Here is a 13960-nt window from a genome sequence, read left to right on the forward strand (position 1 = left end):
GAATTCATCCTGCAAATACGCCTGCATACTTATACGTCCACAGCAACGACGGAGGTGCACGATGACACGTGCATCACGGCTGGGAACAGTCCCCTGCCTCACGAAAGTACGTAGGCTGAGTGTCCATCCTTGGGCTGCTTAGTCCTCCCCCACGTGGGATGCTAGGTAGCATAAAAAGCCAGAAAGCTCTCTATGCACCGATGGGAGAAATCTCTGAGGATGTATTGTTAAGTGAACAAGAAGCAAGATGCTCCATAGCTCCTGTGGCTTCCTGCTTTATGTTTAAAAGGGGGAAAAATAAAAATATATCCTGGAATTGTCTTGTGTTTGCATACAGAAGCACCAGAAATTTATCCAAGCAACTCATAAAAGTGGTTTTCTAAGTGGGGGCCAAAGGGGGGCTCAGATGTGGGGACAATGTTGGGGAGACTTCTCTTTGTACAGCCTTTTATAGTGCTCCACAGTCTGTTGCATGTGAAGCACTACCGGTTAAAAGGAAGACTTTCTGATAAGCTTTTTAATGGGCATTTAGAATCGCTGGCCTTGAGATTGACTGCTTAGAAGTATTTTAGGATTAAATGGCATATGGCTGTGTAAAGTGCTTATTGAATGATAGCAATGTGTCTCAAAGTCTCAACCCCAGAATCACCCCGAGAATGTCAACTCCCAATCAGTGTCCCCGGACATGGTACCCAAGGACCTGTACCATTTTTTTTAAAGTTCCCCATCATCCAGGTGCTCAGAGAGGAGCCCCACCACTGGGAGATGATGGACATGCATTCGGCACCCACTTCTTCAGCACCCACTGTGAGCCAGGCCCCACTCCAGGAGCTGGGCATAGAATACCTTTCCCGTGTCCTTGGGACTTACACTTGACGTAGACAGAGACAAATAAGGGAACTATTAAATATCGGTATGTGGAACGCAGAGAATCAAAACCGGGTGCCCTGGAGAGACTAAGCTGGCTAGCCTGGAGGTCTCTAGAGGAGGCGACATTTAAATGGAGATTGGGATGACAAGAAGGAGCCCAACCTGCAAGAGTGGGGTGGGGGCAGGGCGTTTAGGGGCTAAGGTTGTGCACAGCCCAAGACGCAGTCGGGGTGATGGGGGCGAGCAGGCCAGCGGACGCGAAGGAGGACAACGGGGGCCCGACGGGTGAGGGGTATGGACACCAGGTCAAGAGCATGGCCTTTATATTGAGGGTGATCAGAAGCCACGGGAGGGTTTCGAGCAAGAAAGTCATGTGATTTCATATTTCTGTAAAGAACTTTGGCAGCTTTGTGGAAAGCTGGTAGGAGGGGAGCAGGAGATGGGGTAGGGGTTTGTTGCCAAAGCACAGGAAGTCGATAAGGCGGCTTGGATGAAGGTGAAGCACTGAGAAGTTGGCAGATGCGGAACAGGTTTTAGAGGCGGAGCCCACAGGGCTCCGCCCTTCCTGGAGTCTCAAGTGCACGGGAAGGAGGGGCCCAGATGGTCTGCTCGAGCACCGGGCATGTGGGCCCAGGGAGCCTTTGCTGAAATGGGAAAGACCGAGGTAAAAGGAGAACGTATCCATGTAAGCTGTCTGCTGAGAATGATGTTAATTTAGGACATGAAGCCACGCAAAAAAGGACCATTTAAAGTCGTCCCTTAAGCTCTTGAAAAGAATGACAGTCTAAGTGGCTGCCATCTACTTAAGGTGTGACAAGCCAACACGGAGTGCAGAGTGAACGTGACGGGGCTGAGAGCTGGAGAGCAGTGGAGCCGGGGATCCCAGGAGTTGGCCGAGGTCTATGATGGACGCGCCTTGTACTAAATTTAATCTCCGAGAAATTGTTTTGTGAATTTCACAAAGTCGCCTCAGGCTGGCCCTCACGCACGCGTGCTCCGCAGAAGCGGCCAGCCGACATTCTTTCCTTCCCTGACGGCTGGACTTCCGGTTTGGTAAGAGCTGCTCTGAGTTTGGAGGGGGGAGGGGGCCTGTCAGGTACTAAGCCACCTAAAGCAAAGCAGGGCCTGGAGGAAGGGGTGAAGGCAGGGCAGGGCAGGGAGCAGCTAACTGCCATCTGTCAAGGGCCTGTGACCACGGAAGTGAGAGAAGCAGGTTGACCAGGTTAAGGCTTGACGTGCATCAGCTATGTGACCTTGTGGAGGTGACTTAACCCTGTAAACCTGAGTATTCTCATCTATCACGTGTGAATATTCGCTCGGTGCACAAGGCTGTGGTAAAGACATGAGGAGGAAATGGAGAAACGGGAAGCATCAAACCCAGGGCCTGGCGCTCAGCGTGTGATCAATAAACGGCAGTTACCAAAACAGGGAAGTGACAGTCATTGGGTGGTGCGGAACTCAAGCCAGAACACAGTAAAAATGGGCACTAGTAAACATCAAGTCATAGAGATTGACATATCCGGTAGTAACAGCAAAGGGTACCAAGCACAACGGCGCGGACATAGCAGATATGAAAATCATCGATAACGTCGCTCTAGGAGACTCGCCTATCGACTCTGTACAGTGAAACTGGGAGAGCAGACCCATCCCAGGTACTTCGATCCCTTAGAAAGAGCAGCACTAGATCAGGTCACAACGAAAACCTCCCATTCCCAAGGTAAAAACAGCACTTACTCCATCCGCCAACAACAAAGCAATAGAATTAGAAATGAAAAACAAAAACGGAAACCACCACCAAAAAAACTCAACCATCCGGAACTAAAAAAAAAAATTCAAAAACTTACAGAACATCTAGAATGAATGGTCATGAAAATTCCACTCGTCAGAAGTTAAATAAAACAAAAAATTTCATTGCCCTGAGCATTACAGAAGAAAACAAAAATTAATTAATTAGTTAATTAAGCATATACTTCAGTACGTTTTACAGAGAAGAGCAAGAAATTAAACCTAGGTAAAGTAAGAGGAAAGAAATTAGGAAAAATGCAGAAATTTAAAAATTAGAAATCAGAACAGTGATAACTGATTTTTAAAACTTGAGGAAAAAGCTGCTTCTCATAAACAGAGAGTAAAATTGATTGGGTAGCTTAATCAAAGAAAATGAAACAGCAAAAAATGATAAATTAACAGAGACGATTATAAAACTCACGAAAAAAACAGGTTGGTAGGCTCCAGGCAAATAAGTTGGAGAAGCTGATGAAATAAATTATTTTCTAGGAAAATGAAAATTACCAACATTGATACTCCTCTTCCCCCAAAGAGAAAACTAAGAGACCAATGATACCGGCACGTTTTGTGACTAGAACGTCTAAAAATACAGCAAGTCCCAATAGGGCACAATGACGTATTTTAAACCTTCTGGGAACAGACCACTCCATTACCAATTAAAGCAGCTATGCTCAATCATGGTGCCGGGACCAGCACCTGGGAACCTATAGAAATGCAAATTCTCGGGCCCCTTCTGAGACCTGTGGAATCAAAAATTCTGGAGGCGGAGCCCAGTAATCTGTTTTAACACAACCTTCCAGATGAGTCTGATGCACACTGCAATTTGAGAGCCACTAATTGAAAGTGTTTGGAGATGCTACCCAGGTGTGGTCTGCTGACCAGCAACACCAGTATCCCTGGGAAGCTTGGAAGGAGTGCAGAATGCTAGGCTCAGCCCAGAACCAGAGTCAGAATCTGCATTTTATCAAGATCCGCAGCGAGATTCACGTGTGCGGTTGGGAAGTACTGTCTAGTGCTGTCCAATAGTAATATATCTGAGCCGCATACATCATTTAAAATTCTCTAGTGGCCACATTTAAAAAAGTAAAAACAGCGAAATTAAATTTGTAGTTCGTGTAACTCAATATCCAAAATATTATTTCAATAGAAAACCAACATAAAAAATGTATTAATGAGATGTTTTACTTTTTTTGGAGGGGTGGGTACTAAGTGTTCAAAATCTGATAGGTGTTTTATATTTTACACATCTTGATTCAAACCAGCCACGTCAAGTGGTCAGAAGCCCCATGTGGCTGATGGACACCACGTTAACCAGTGTGGGGAGGAGGGGAGAAAGGAAAAGAACCTCCAAATCCTTATACAAAGCCGCCATCTTTCTTACACTATTATGGCTTTCTAATTTTGTGCTGTCACACAATAAGCCAATCAAACTATGGTGGTTAAGACTGAGGACTCGAGAGCCAGGCTCCCTGGTCTCTAACCTTAGCTTTATCGTTAATGCACATCTCTGGGAGGTCACTGAGGGAGCACTCAATAAATATTAACTATTATTATGTCACGGTGATAACACTATGATGTCGATAGCATTATTCGTACGTACTAATGCAAAATCTTAAAATATTAGCAAATAGAGTTCAACATTCCAAGTAGGGCTTCTCCTTGGAATGTGAGGATGTTTCTATAATGATATTTATTAATAAATACATCATATTAAGGTCAAAGGAAAAATAAAACATAAGGCCAATTTATTATATGCCACAAAAGGAATCCAGAAAAAAAAAAAATGCAACACTCATTCTAGATAAACTCCTAGTAAAAGAGAAACAGATATTTCCTTAGCACAATAATGTATATTTTGAAACAAGAGTCAAAATGATATTTAGTGGTGAGACACTAGAATTATTCAAATTAAAAGTAGGAACAAGACGAAGATGTCCACTACCATCACTGACAAATTAAACATTTTTTTTTCAAATATTAGCTGATACAATAAAGCAAGGGGGGGAGGAAATAAGAGAAAATAGGGAGAAATTATTACTTGCAGACAGTACAATCACATGCCTAGAAAACCTTAGAAAATAAGCTGAAAAACCATTAGAAACGATAAGGAAATTCAATAAGTTGGCAGCTCATAAAGTTAATACATGAAAATCCCTATTTACAAACGATAAGCATTTAGAGAAAAGATCTCATTTATAATAGCAAGAAAATAAAAAATGTAATACTGGGGGAAAATGAATAAGATATTGTGCAGGACCCTTATTGAATAAAACATTAAAGCTCTACTAGAGGAATAAAGAAAAAAAAATTCATTCAATTGAAAGGTGAACTGTGCTCATTAAAACACTCAAAAGTATAAGAATATCAATGCCCCCTAATTTCAGTGTAACCTCAAATGAATTATCAGTAAGATCTTTGCACCAACCACGTGCCAGGTTCTGCTCTAGATGTTTGGGATATATCTAAAAAAAAAAATTCTGTTTGTGCTTAGTAGAGAGCTCAAAATAAGGTGTTCAGGATTTATAAATATTTGAACTGGTTCATGAATATATGTGAGTGTATGTGTGTCTTTTGTTTTATTTGGTTTGTTTTGCTTTGTCTTGTTTTGTTTTGTCATACCAGAGAAGGAACCATACGACACCCTAACAATAGTTACCTATGGGGAGAGGAATTGGGGTTCAGGTAGAATTATTTTCTTTTTGTACCTTTTTATACCATTTGACATTTTTTAATGTGGAAATATATTACTTTTAAAAAATGTCAACAGTAATTATCTGAGCAATGAGTAAGACATTTTTAAATGTCTGCATTTAAAAATATTATTAAGTGTCATCACAAATAATAATGATTGATCATGCAGGCTGGGAGGGTGAAAGGGAGGAAGAAAAGGTCCTTTTTTGGTTAGTTCATATAAAGCCCAGGACACCGAGTCCTGCTGGGTTCTGGTGGGGACCAGTTAGGGGCAGGGCAGGCGCAGACAGACAAATGCAGACAGACCTAGACAGACCCTTAACAGGCACGTTGGTGAATCTGGATCAAGGATGTACTTCCCCTCAGCCGCGCCCAGCCCAGCTAGCTCTTTCTAGGAGCATCTTTCTTGGCGTGTTTCCTCCTTCTGAACACGGAGAGATTGGATCGGATCTCTAGAGGCCGTGCAGCTCTGATATTCTAGGAATCTTCCTTCTTTTCATTCATTCTGCTGGTCGTTGAGGGTCTACAATGGTATAGTTTCTGGGGACCTAATGTGCAAAAGACTGGCCTTGTGGAACTTACAGTTTTGTCGGGGAGACAGTCCAGGGTGGTGAGTGCCATGAAGGAGGGGTTGTGTGCAGAGAGAAAAAAATCAGAAGATCTGAAGGTGGGGGTGGGAGGAGAGTCGGGGGGAGCTGACCAGGACGAGCAGATGATAATAGGGGTAAAGGGGGAGTAGGAAGGTTTGAAACAGTCTTTAAAGTGGGAGCACATCCAACACGCACAGTAGGATTGTGAAGCAGCTTTGAAGAATCTAGAAACCACGCAGCATACACACACAGGCAGTCGATTGATATTTGTCTAATGAATCAAAGAAATGTCGTGCATATAATCTCCATCGGATATTCTTGCAGTGACAGAGAAGAGAAGTTTGGAAAATTTTTTAAAGTTATTCTTTGCTTCTCTCTAGAATTCTCTTAGGATCTGTGCTCCTAAGCAGACATCCACACTCAGATGTGTTATCTTCGGTCAGCCAACCCTCGGTCAACTGCGTGGAACCACGTGGGTAAAGAAAAGCCATCAGCTATTCCACAAGCCAGGTAATGTACTCCAGCACAAGTGACAGTCACCGATGGACCAGAGAAGCCCTGAATGCCCGAGCACCTGGGAAATGTAATATTTCGACCGGCACCACCAAACTGGCTAAGATACTGTGAAGGACTCAACACATAGGAAAAAGAGGGAGGGATGGCATTTTAAAAGATAAAATCATATGGTTTCTCAAATGTTCATGAATTACAGTGTAATTCAGAGTAAACTAACAAAGGCGGCATAGAGGAATAAATCAAAAATAATAGGAAGGCTCCACTGAGCAAACCCCGCCTTCCAGCTACATGGAAAAACACTCTAGTGCCCTGAGTAAATAAATAATAAAAGGATATGGAAACAATACACCTTGAAAACTCTTGTCCCTTCTCTGTTCTCCTGCCCAGAAGCAGTGCTGACAGGTTTATGCTGCCCAGGTTACATAGCCAGCTAGCATTTATTTATCTAATAACACTTGAGTACTTTTCAGAGAATCAGCTAGGGCAGTTCAAAACCCTGAGACTAGTCTCCTTATATTATTAGTATATCACATTATTTGACTCCAAACTCCAGGGTGAATTCCTGGACTAGCCAGAAACAAATAAGAATTGTGGGGTTCTCACCCCATACCACTTTTCTTCCCACCCCCTCGATAAGAAGGTTCTTGAGACTACATACAGGGCCAAATGAAACAATACACAGTGATTTTCATTCTTACCACAAACCTAGCCTATTTTTTTTAAAAAAAAAAAACACTTTAATTCCTATCTGTTTTGTAATCACAGCCTTAACTTTGCTTACTCACACATTTTCATATTATTTCTAAAACAGATGCTATCCCACCATCATAAGCAACTTGTGCAAGAATCGGTACAGAACAAAATCCTAATGCTTACTGAAAACAAACAAACAAATAAATAAAAAGTGGCAGTAATAATCCAGGACCACAGAATTTTAGAGGTGGAGGGGGCTTCAGTGAATAAGAAAGAGGTTAACGGACTCGTACTAGGGAAGAAAGTTGGAAGAAAGAAAGGTCTGGAAAGGTAAAATGCTGAGCAGCTGTCGTTTCTGCAGCAGGCCTAGGAACGATTCACGCTTCTTAAGCCAACATTGCTGCACCTCGCTGCACAGCCTCATGCCGTGTGGTTTGTCAGGGCTACTGAGAAAACCGAAGGTGACGGCCAGCCAGCCCAGGGCAGGGGGCTTCCACGGTATCTGTCAGACCCGCCTCCCCGTGGTGCACAGCGGCCCGAGAAAGGAGTTGCTATTTAGAAATCAAGCCACTTTTTCTTAGAGATTAATTTTTCACAGAATATGTCCTGGGTTTTGACAACACTTGACAGAGCAGGGTTTTACTCCCCTTCGTTCTTCCCTGAAAGCACAGAGATGATCACCGGTACCCCATTTTACAGATGAAAAAGCCAGAGGTTCGTTTTCTTTCTCAAAGACCGTGAGCTGCAAACTGCCTGGTGTCGAGGACTGGCCTCTACGTGGTTAGGCCAACGTCCCGCAGAGAGCGAGATGTTACAAAGGAAGTCTTCGGCCACGGAATGGGAACAGCGACCGCACGCAGAAATTCTAGTTCCCGGCCCATGTCACCCAACTGCAGGTTAGAAATCCTCAAAGCGTGACCACTAGAACTCCTAATTATACATTTTCCATAAAAATGCTTTAAAAAAGGCAGTAGCAGCCATATCGCCATTCCCCTGACAAGAAAAAAATAGCACATGTCCACAGGCCCTGAAAATCTGAAAGAAACCCTCTACAAAGGCAGTGAGGTCAAGGAGTCAAACCCTGGGTCATCTCGGTGTGTGTATGACCCGGCTCGTGAAGACTGTCTCCTCGTCTATCCCATCTGCATTTTTTAAAAATCATCTGTTAAACAACAGGTTCTTATCTTCACCGGAACAAAGGATCACTATTATTTAAAAACTACCTAATAAATCATGGCTAATCTATGTAACATAATATTACAGTGGAATAGTTAATGGTGAGATAGAAAGAACAAGACCCGAAGGGAAAAGCAAGTTAAGTAATATGTATAACATGATGTCACCTTTATTAATACATATATGCATGAATAATATGTGTAGGAAAATCAGTTGTACATCCTGAAAATATAACAACGGTGGTTATCTCTGGGTGGCGAAATTACGGATGCTCTGTATTTTCTTTTCCATGCTTTTCTATGATCTATAAATATTTTCAAGGGTTTTGTACCGGATTTGGAATAATTTTTTTAAAATGATTTGCAGACTCTAAAATATCCTCATATACTTTGGGTGGGAGTAAAAACAGGAACAGCTTCTCAGAGGCCAATGTGGACAGATGGATAACATGTGACATACAAATACACTTTGATCCAGCATTTCGACTTTAAATTATCCTACTTCTACTTGTGTACAAAGAAGTACAGGAAAGGATAGTCGTTTTAGAGTCTTCATAACAGCAAAAGTCTACACGAAATTTAATGTCCATCAATAAGGAAATTTAAACAAATTAAGGCAACATCTATTCAAGGTAATGCAGCTAGTACAAAGAACGTGCAGTCATGGAGTGACATGAAACTATCTCTAACATATGTGATTAAGTGGCAAAAGCAAGCTGCAGAACGCATGCTATCATTCGTATAAAACTATTTTTAAGGCTATATTCACATTTACTTGTACAAGTACTGGCTGTCTCTGGGTCTCCTGGAAAATTATAATAACATTGCCTTGAAAGAGAAGAAATGAAGGAAGAAGAAAGAGGAAAACAATTTTCACTGGAGAACTTTCTTTTTGTACTTTAAATTTTTTACTATGTGCACACGTTACTACAAAAACAAATGCAAACAAAAAGCCTGGGGTTGGGGGGTGGATTGCATTGACTCTTTTTCTAAGTGTTCCAGCACCTTATGTACATTCGTCCTCTTCCTTTTGAAAAACGCTGCCTCCAGCAACAAAATTATGTAAGGACCCCGCAAGCTGCTGTTGACCAGGCGCCCTCACATGGACCCTCCCTGGCTCTTTCCAGTGACTTCTAGGACCAGGTTAGGACAAGTATGGGCTCAGCCAAAGCAAGAGCACTGTGTCCTCTGACAACAATGTCGAATTCTCACTTGTGTGTAGTAAATAAGAAATATTTTACCTTTCAGCAAAGGTATCGAGTTTCCCCAACTCATCGGAGAGGCCAACAAGGGAATCCAAGGTCCCCACCTAGAAAGATCATAAAGTTAGAGGCTCCTGTTTCATGGCAGAGACGTGTGGGTGCCTTTTCAGTGACAGACAGCGTGAAGAATTCTGTAACTTCCATCTTGAGTTAGTTGACCTTGGTCAACAGCCAAACTGGAAGCTGGGAAGAGCTCTTCAGGGAAACCTGAAGATTTGGGGTTGTTTATATGTGTGCCAACAAGACAGACTGTCACATTTGTCTTAGGAAGAGGGGACTACCGTGTCGTGGTCTGCCCTCAGCTCATTTTCCTCTTAGAATGGTGGTCTGCTAGTCATGGATTAATCCCCACAGCCGAGAAAGAGCTATACCAGAAAGCAAGTTAAAGAAGTTATTTCTAAAAGCCTTTCTCTTCCAAGAGAATCCAACCAACCCCTTTCCCTGCTCATCTCTGAGGTTATGAACGATGATCTTGCTGGGGCAGGGGGCTGCTTTTCCTCCCACCTCCAGAAGAAGTGGAAGCCCTCTTCTTCTCTGATTACTTACAACGATCTGTGTGGGGATTATTACAGAGCACAAACTGTATTTCAAGGTTTATTCACAGAAGAAGGGAAACCATGTTGTCATGTTACCAACCACAAATCAGGCATTAAAAAGTAATGAAGAAATTATGAAGCCTGAGTATCTCTAGTAAGTGACGTTGCTGCTTTTCAAGCAACTTGATTTTAAGCAACTTTGGGCAAAGGTCCTGTCTTTTTTATCTGTGTACCCTCCAGACTAGCTCAGTGCCTCACACAGAGTAAATGATGAGAGTGTGCTGAATTACTGTCACGGCGTCTGTCCTGGACAGTGGCGGGTTTGAAAAATCAGCAAGATACGGATTCAGAACCCAGAGCTGCCACTTACTGGCTCTACAGCCCTGGTCTCCTTTCTCAGACTGTCCCGATCTATAATGTGGGACTTGCAAAGATTCGAGGTGATGCGTTTAAAGTGCCAGCATGCGGCTCGAAAAATGTAGCAGCATCACCAACAACTATGGCAGCGGAAGGTGTGGCTCTTTCGGCACAGGGGCAAACTGAGGTTTAGAAAAGGTTTACACTGCACTTTGCTAGAAGAGGCACCTCTGGGTGAATAGCTAGTGCTATTTCTCCATCATCTACAATGCCGCGTCTCCTTGGAAACCTACAATCTTAGGAAGCGCTGCTGAAAGTCCACTCTGGTGGGAGTAGAAGATTGTACCTCTCTCTCTCCTCTTTCGTGTTTGTTTCTTAACTTTGTTCTCCACTGCGATAGCTCTTAAACACTCACGCGCGTCAAATCTCTTTCTGCCACCAGTTTTCACTAATCTCCTTCCTTCCTCTCGATCAGAACCAGAAGGATCTTGGATTTCCTGCCCTACCCCCAGTGCAAGAGGACAATCAAGGCTGAAGCTCTCCAAGCCTGCATTTAAACTATATTGTTGGTCTTAGATGCTGAAGACAAAACAGGAAGCATCCAGGAGAAACTCGCAAGAACCCAAGTGTGTAAGATGCTGTTCCCATTTTTTGAAGACACTGCTCCCCACATTCCTCTCTCCCTATTCATTCCATCCTGTGGCTCTAAGTCCATAGGCACCACAGTTAATTTGGGCTATGATGTGAAGTCCCATTCAGACCAGTGACTGCCCCCGTCCACACTCACTCCCAAGCTGCTTGTCAGTGTCGCTGCCTTTGCTCTGTTCTTTCCTCCTTGGCTCCCCAGAAGACACCCTCTCACCCCACCCAATCCATCATCTCCCTCCTCCTCCCCAGGAACTTTACCTTGAAGTCAGGAATCGCGAATTTGGTGTTATAAGACAGGTTGGACTTGGAGGTGACTGTGTTCATCCTCTCCAGAGCTTGCAAATTCTCCTTATCGCCAGGGGCAGAAATTAACCAAAACTCTGACATGTTTCCAGTCTTCTTTTATCCAGTTACTGACCAGAACCGCAGCCACACACACAAACAGAAACAGGAGGAGAGAAGTGTCAAATATCTCTACTTCTTCACCACTCCCTTTCCTCGGAATTAATCCTCTTCAGGATCTGTCACTTTTCCTCATTTCCCATTCTTTGTCCCTTTGACCTTCTAGTTCAGATTTCACAGTTCCAAGGACACCCATTTGCATGAAGCTGACCTCCAATACTCTTATCTCCACCCAGAAAGCCCTCAGGTCTTCACAAAGACTCCGGCAGGTCCTCCCCTGAGTGGTTCTGAGTGGTTTTCAGGAGGAGAGGGGGGGAGGGGACATGCTTCCTTTTCCTTCCACTCTCCCCTCTCCAGTGAAAGACCCACACCTGACCCGGCGGTACCCAGTGCGCTGGGCTTGGGCTCCTGCCGGAGCCATATTTCCCTCCCTTCCACCATGCATCTTCTGGGATGCAGGATGCAGTGGACGCAGGAATGAGACAAGGAGGCGTTCTCACGATAGGCTGCCTGGGCAAACCCCAGATCTTAACTTACCAGCCTTGAGGTGGGTGCTAGCTTTAAAAACAGACCTCAGAAGGACTCATCTTCTTATAAAATAAGAAGGGGGAAAAAAAGAGTGGTGGCGGGGGGAGGGACTACTGTAGTCATTTTCCCGCAAGATTAGGTGTCCACTCTGCAGACTGGGTGACTTGCTGGCCAGGCAGGTAGTTTCTGTCCAGCGCCTGTGGCCTCTAAAGTTCATTAGTTCTGACCATTCAAACGTGTAGACACCCACACGTTTCTCCCCTCGGCCCGTTTCTCCCTTCCCATTGCCTCCCCACAGCTCCCCGGCTAGAGAAAACAAAAACAAAAATAAAACAGACTAGCCACGGACCCGTCGCGGAAGCTTCTTTTTCTTTTTTTTTTTTTTTTGACACCCATCTCACTCCGCTCCAAGATAATCTCAGCTCCTAAGCCCGCGCACCCCGAAAAGTTCCTTTCTGCCTTGTGACCTGGGGACAAACTGCCCCTGCGCACAGCCTGGGGAGATGCCACCTGCCTGGCCCCGCGGACGGGGCAGCGGAGGCGCCGGTTCCCTAGTTCCCACGAGGCAAGCGCGGGCCGGGGGCGAAGACGCGGGCGGCCGGAGCTGGGCCCGGGTGTCGGGGCTCGCGGCGCCCCCCGCCGCTCCGCGGCCCCCGATCGCCGCATCCTTACCCGGAGCCGGCGAGCCGCGCGGGCGGGCGTGGGGCCGGGGCGCACGGGGCTCCCGGCGGGCAGCGGCTCCCGCGCGGCGCCCCGCCCCGAGCTTTTATCCGAGCTGGCGGGGGGCCCCCGCCCGCCGCGCATTTGCATACCGGGCCGCCCGCTTCCCATCGTCCGCGCGCTGGGGGGCCCCGGGCCGGCCCGGAGGACAGCGGAAAGCCGACGCCGCCCCTCCGGTCTTGGCCAAGACCGCCAAACGCCTCCCCGCGAGCAGCCTGGGGCCGGGTCTCCGAGTGGGTCGCCGGCCCCACAGCGTCGCAGAGCAGGCGGGACATGAAGACCACCGAGAGGAGCGCGAGAGACCAAGCTCTCAGGACCCGGGCACTTAGCCCTCGGCTGCCGCCGCCTCGCGTGTCCCCACCCCCACCTCCACCCCCCAGGGACGGGGGACGGGGGTCCCAGGGCAAGAGAGACAGGACTGACCTGTGGAAAGCGACGCGGCAGCCTCACAGGTGTTGGAACGCACCTGAGCAGAGGAACAGACCTTCCTGTGGACGTGGGCGTGAACTTGCCTCGTTGCCCGGGAAACTCCCCACGGCGCGAGGCGCCCACCTCACCTTACTCGCTTCCAAATGACCCTGGATCTGGGAGGGACTTAAAACCTGCTGTCTAATACCGCGATGTGAGTTCACGATCCGTGCTGTTTGAAACAAACCCCAGAAATTCACGTGCAAACGTTAAAGAAAAGAAAACTCTGAGAATTCATTTTCCCTGGAGTAAAGCAGGAAACGTTAGTGCCTCCTTCTCAGTGGACAATGTTTTCAGTGCTTTCTGGGAAAGATAAAAAAAAAAAAAGTCTCAGAATTATTCCTTGAGAAGGTGTTAAAGAAGGTATGGTCCCTCCCCCTTATCGTATGAACCTAAGACCGGCAGCCTATTATTGTGAACACGCTCAGATCTTTGGAAAGAGTAAGGTGTAACCCCATACGCTGGGATGAGAAGGTGGCTTTTAAGGTCATAACCGAGCACAGTGCAGTCCTATTGTGGATTTGGGATTGGCAGTTTGAAACTCGCAGCATCTGTGCTCTGCCTCCTCCTTATTGGGACACTTGTGTGCATTAGTCAGTCCTTGCAACATCTTCCTAAGGGAGGGCACCTGAAACCCAGGGATGAGGAAACCCAGTGGGACAGGGAAGGTAAGTGGCAATTCCAGAGAAGGAGTGGCCCACTTGGACATTGATGTGGAG

General features: G+C 45.7%; 1 protein-coding gene across 4 annotated transcripts in view; it reads right to left on the minus strand.

Annotated features, from left to right (window-relative positions):
* The window catches only part of ATP6V1C2 (ATPase H+ transporting V1 subunit C2), a 41762-nt gene extending 28543 nt beyond the window's left edge, over nt 1-13219 (minus strand). Inside the window, exons 1-3 of one of the 4 annotated variants that reach the window (XM_039887850.1) lie at nt 13197-13219; nt 11382-11536; nt 9562-9629 (exon numbers count right to left, since the gene is read on the minus strand). In XM_039887850.1, coding sequence (XP_039743784.1) covers nt 9562-9629; nt 11382-11510 — 197 coding nt within the window. In that variant the 5' untranslated portion in view covers nt 11511-11536; nt 13197-13219. Of the gene's footprint in view, nt 1-9561; nt 9630-11381; nt 11976-12725; nt 12792-13196 lie in introns of those variants that run through there. The other 3 variants (XM_039887849.1, XM_039887851.1, XM_039887852.1) reach the window with 3 other exon arrangements.
* Nucleotides 13220-13960: the final 741 nt, after the last annotated feature.

The sequence above is a fragment of the Pteropus medius genome, unplaced genomic scaffold (assembly GCF_902729225.1).
Source record: "Pteropus medius unplaced genomic scaffold, Ma_sr-lr_union100, whole genome shotgun sequence".
In the NCBI taxonomy this organism is placed as follows: Eukaryota; Metazoa; Chordata; class Mammalia; order Chiroptera; family Pteropodidae; genus Pteropus; species Pteropus medius.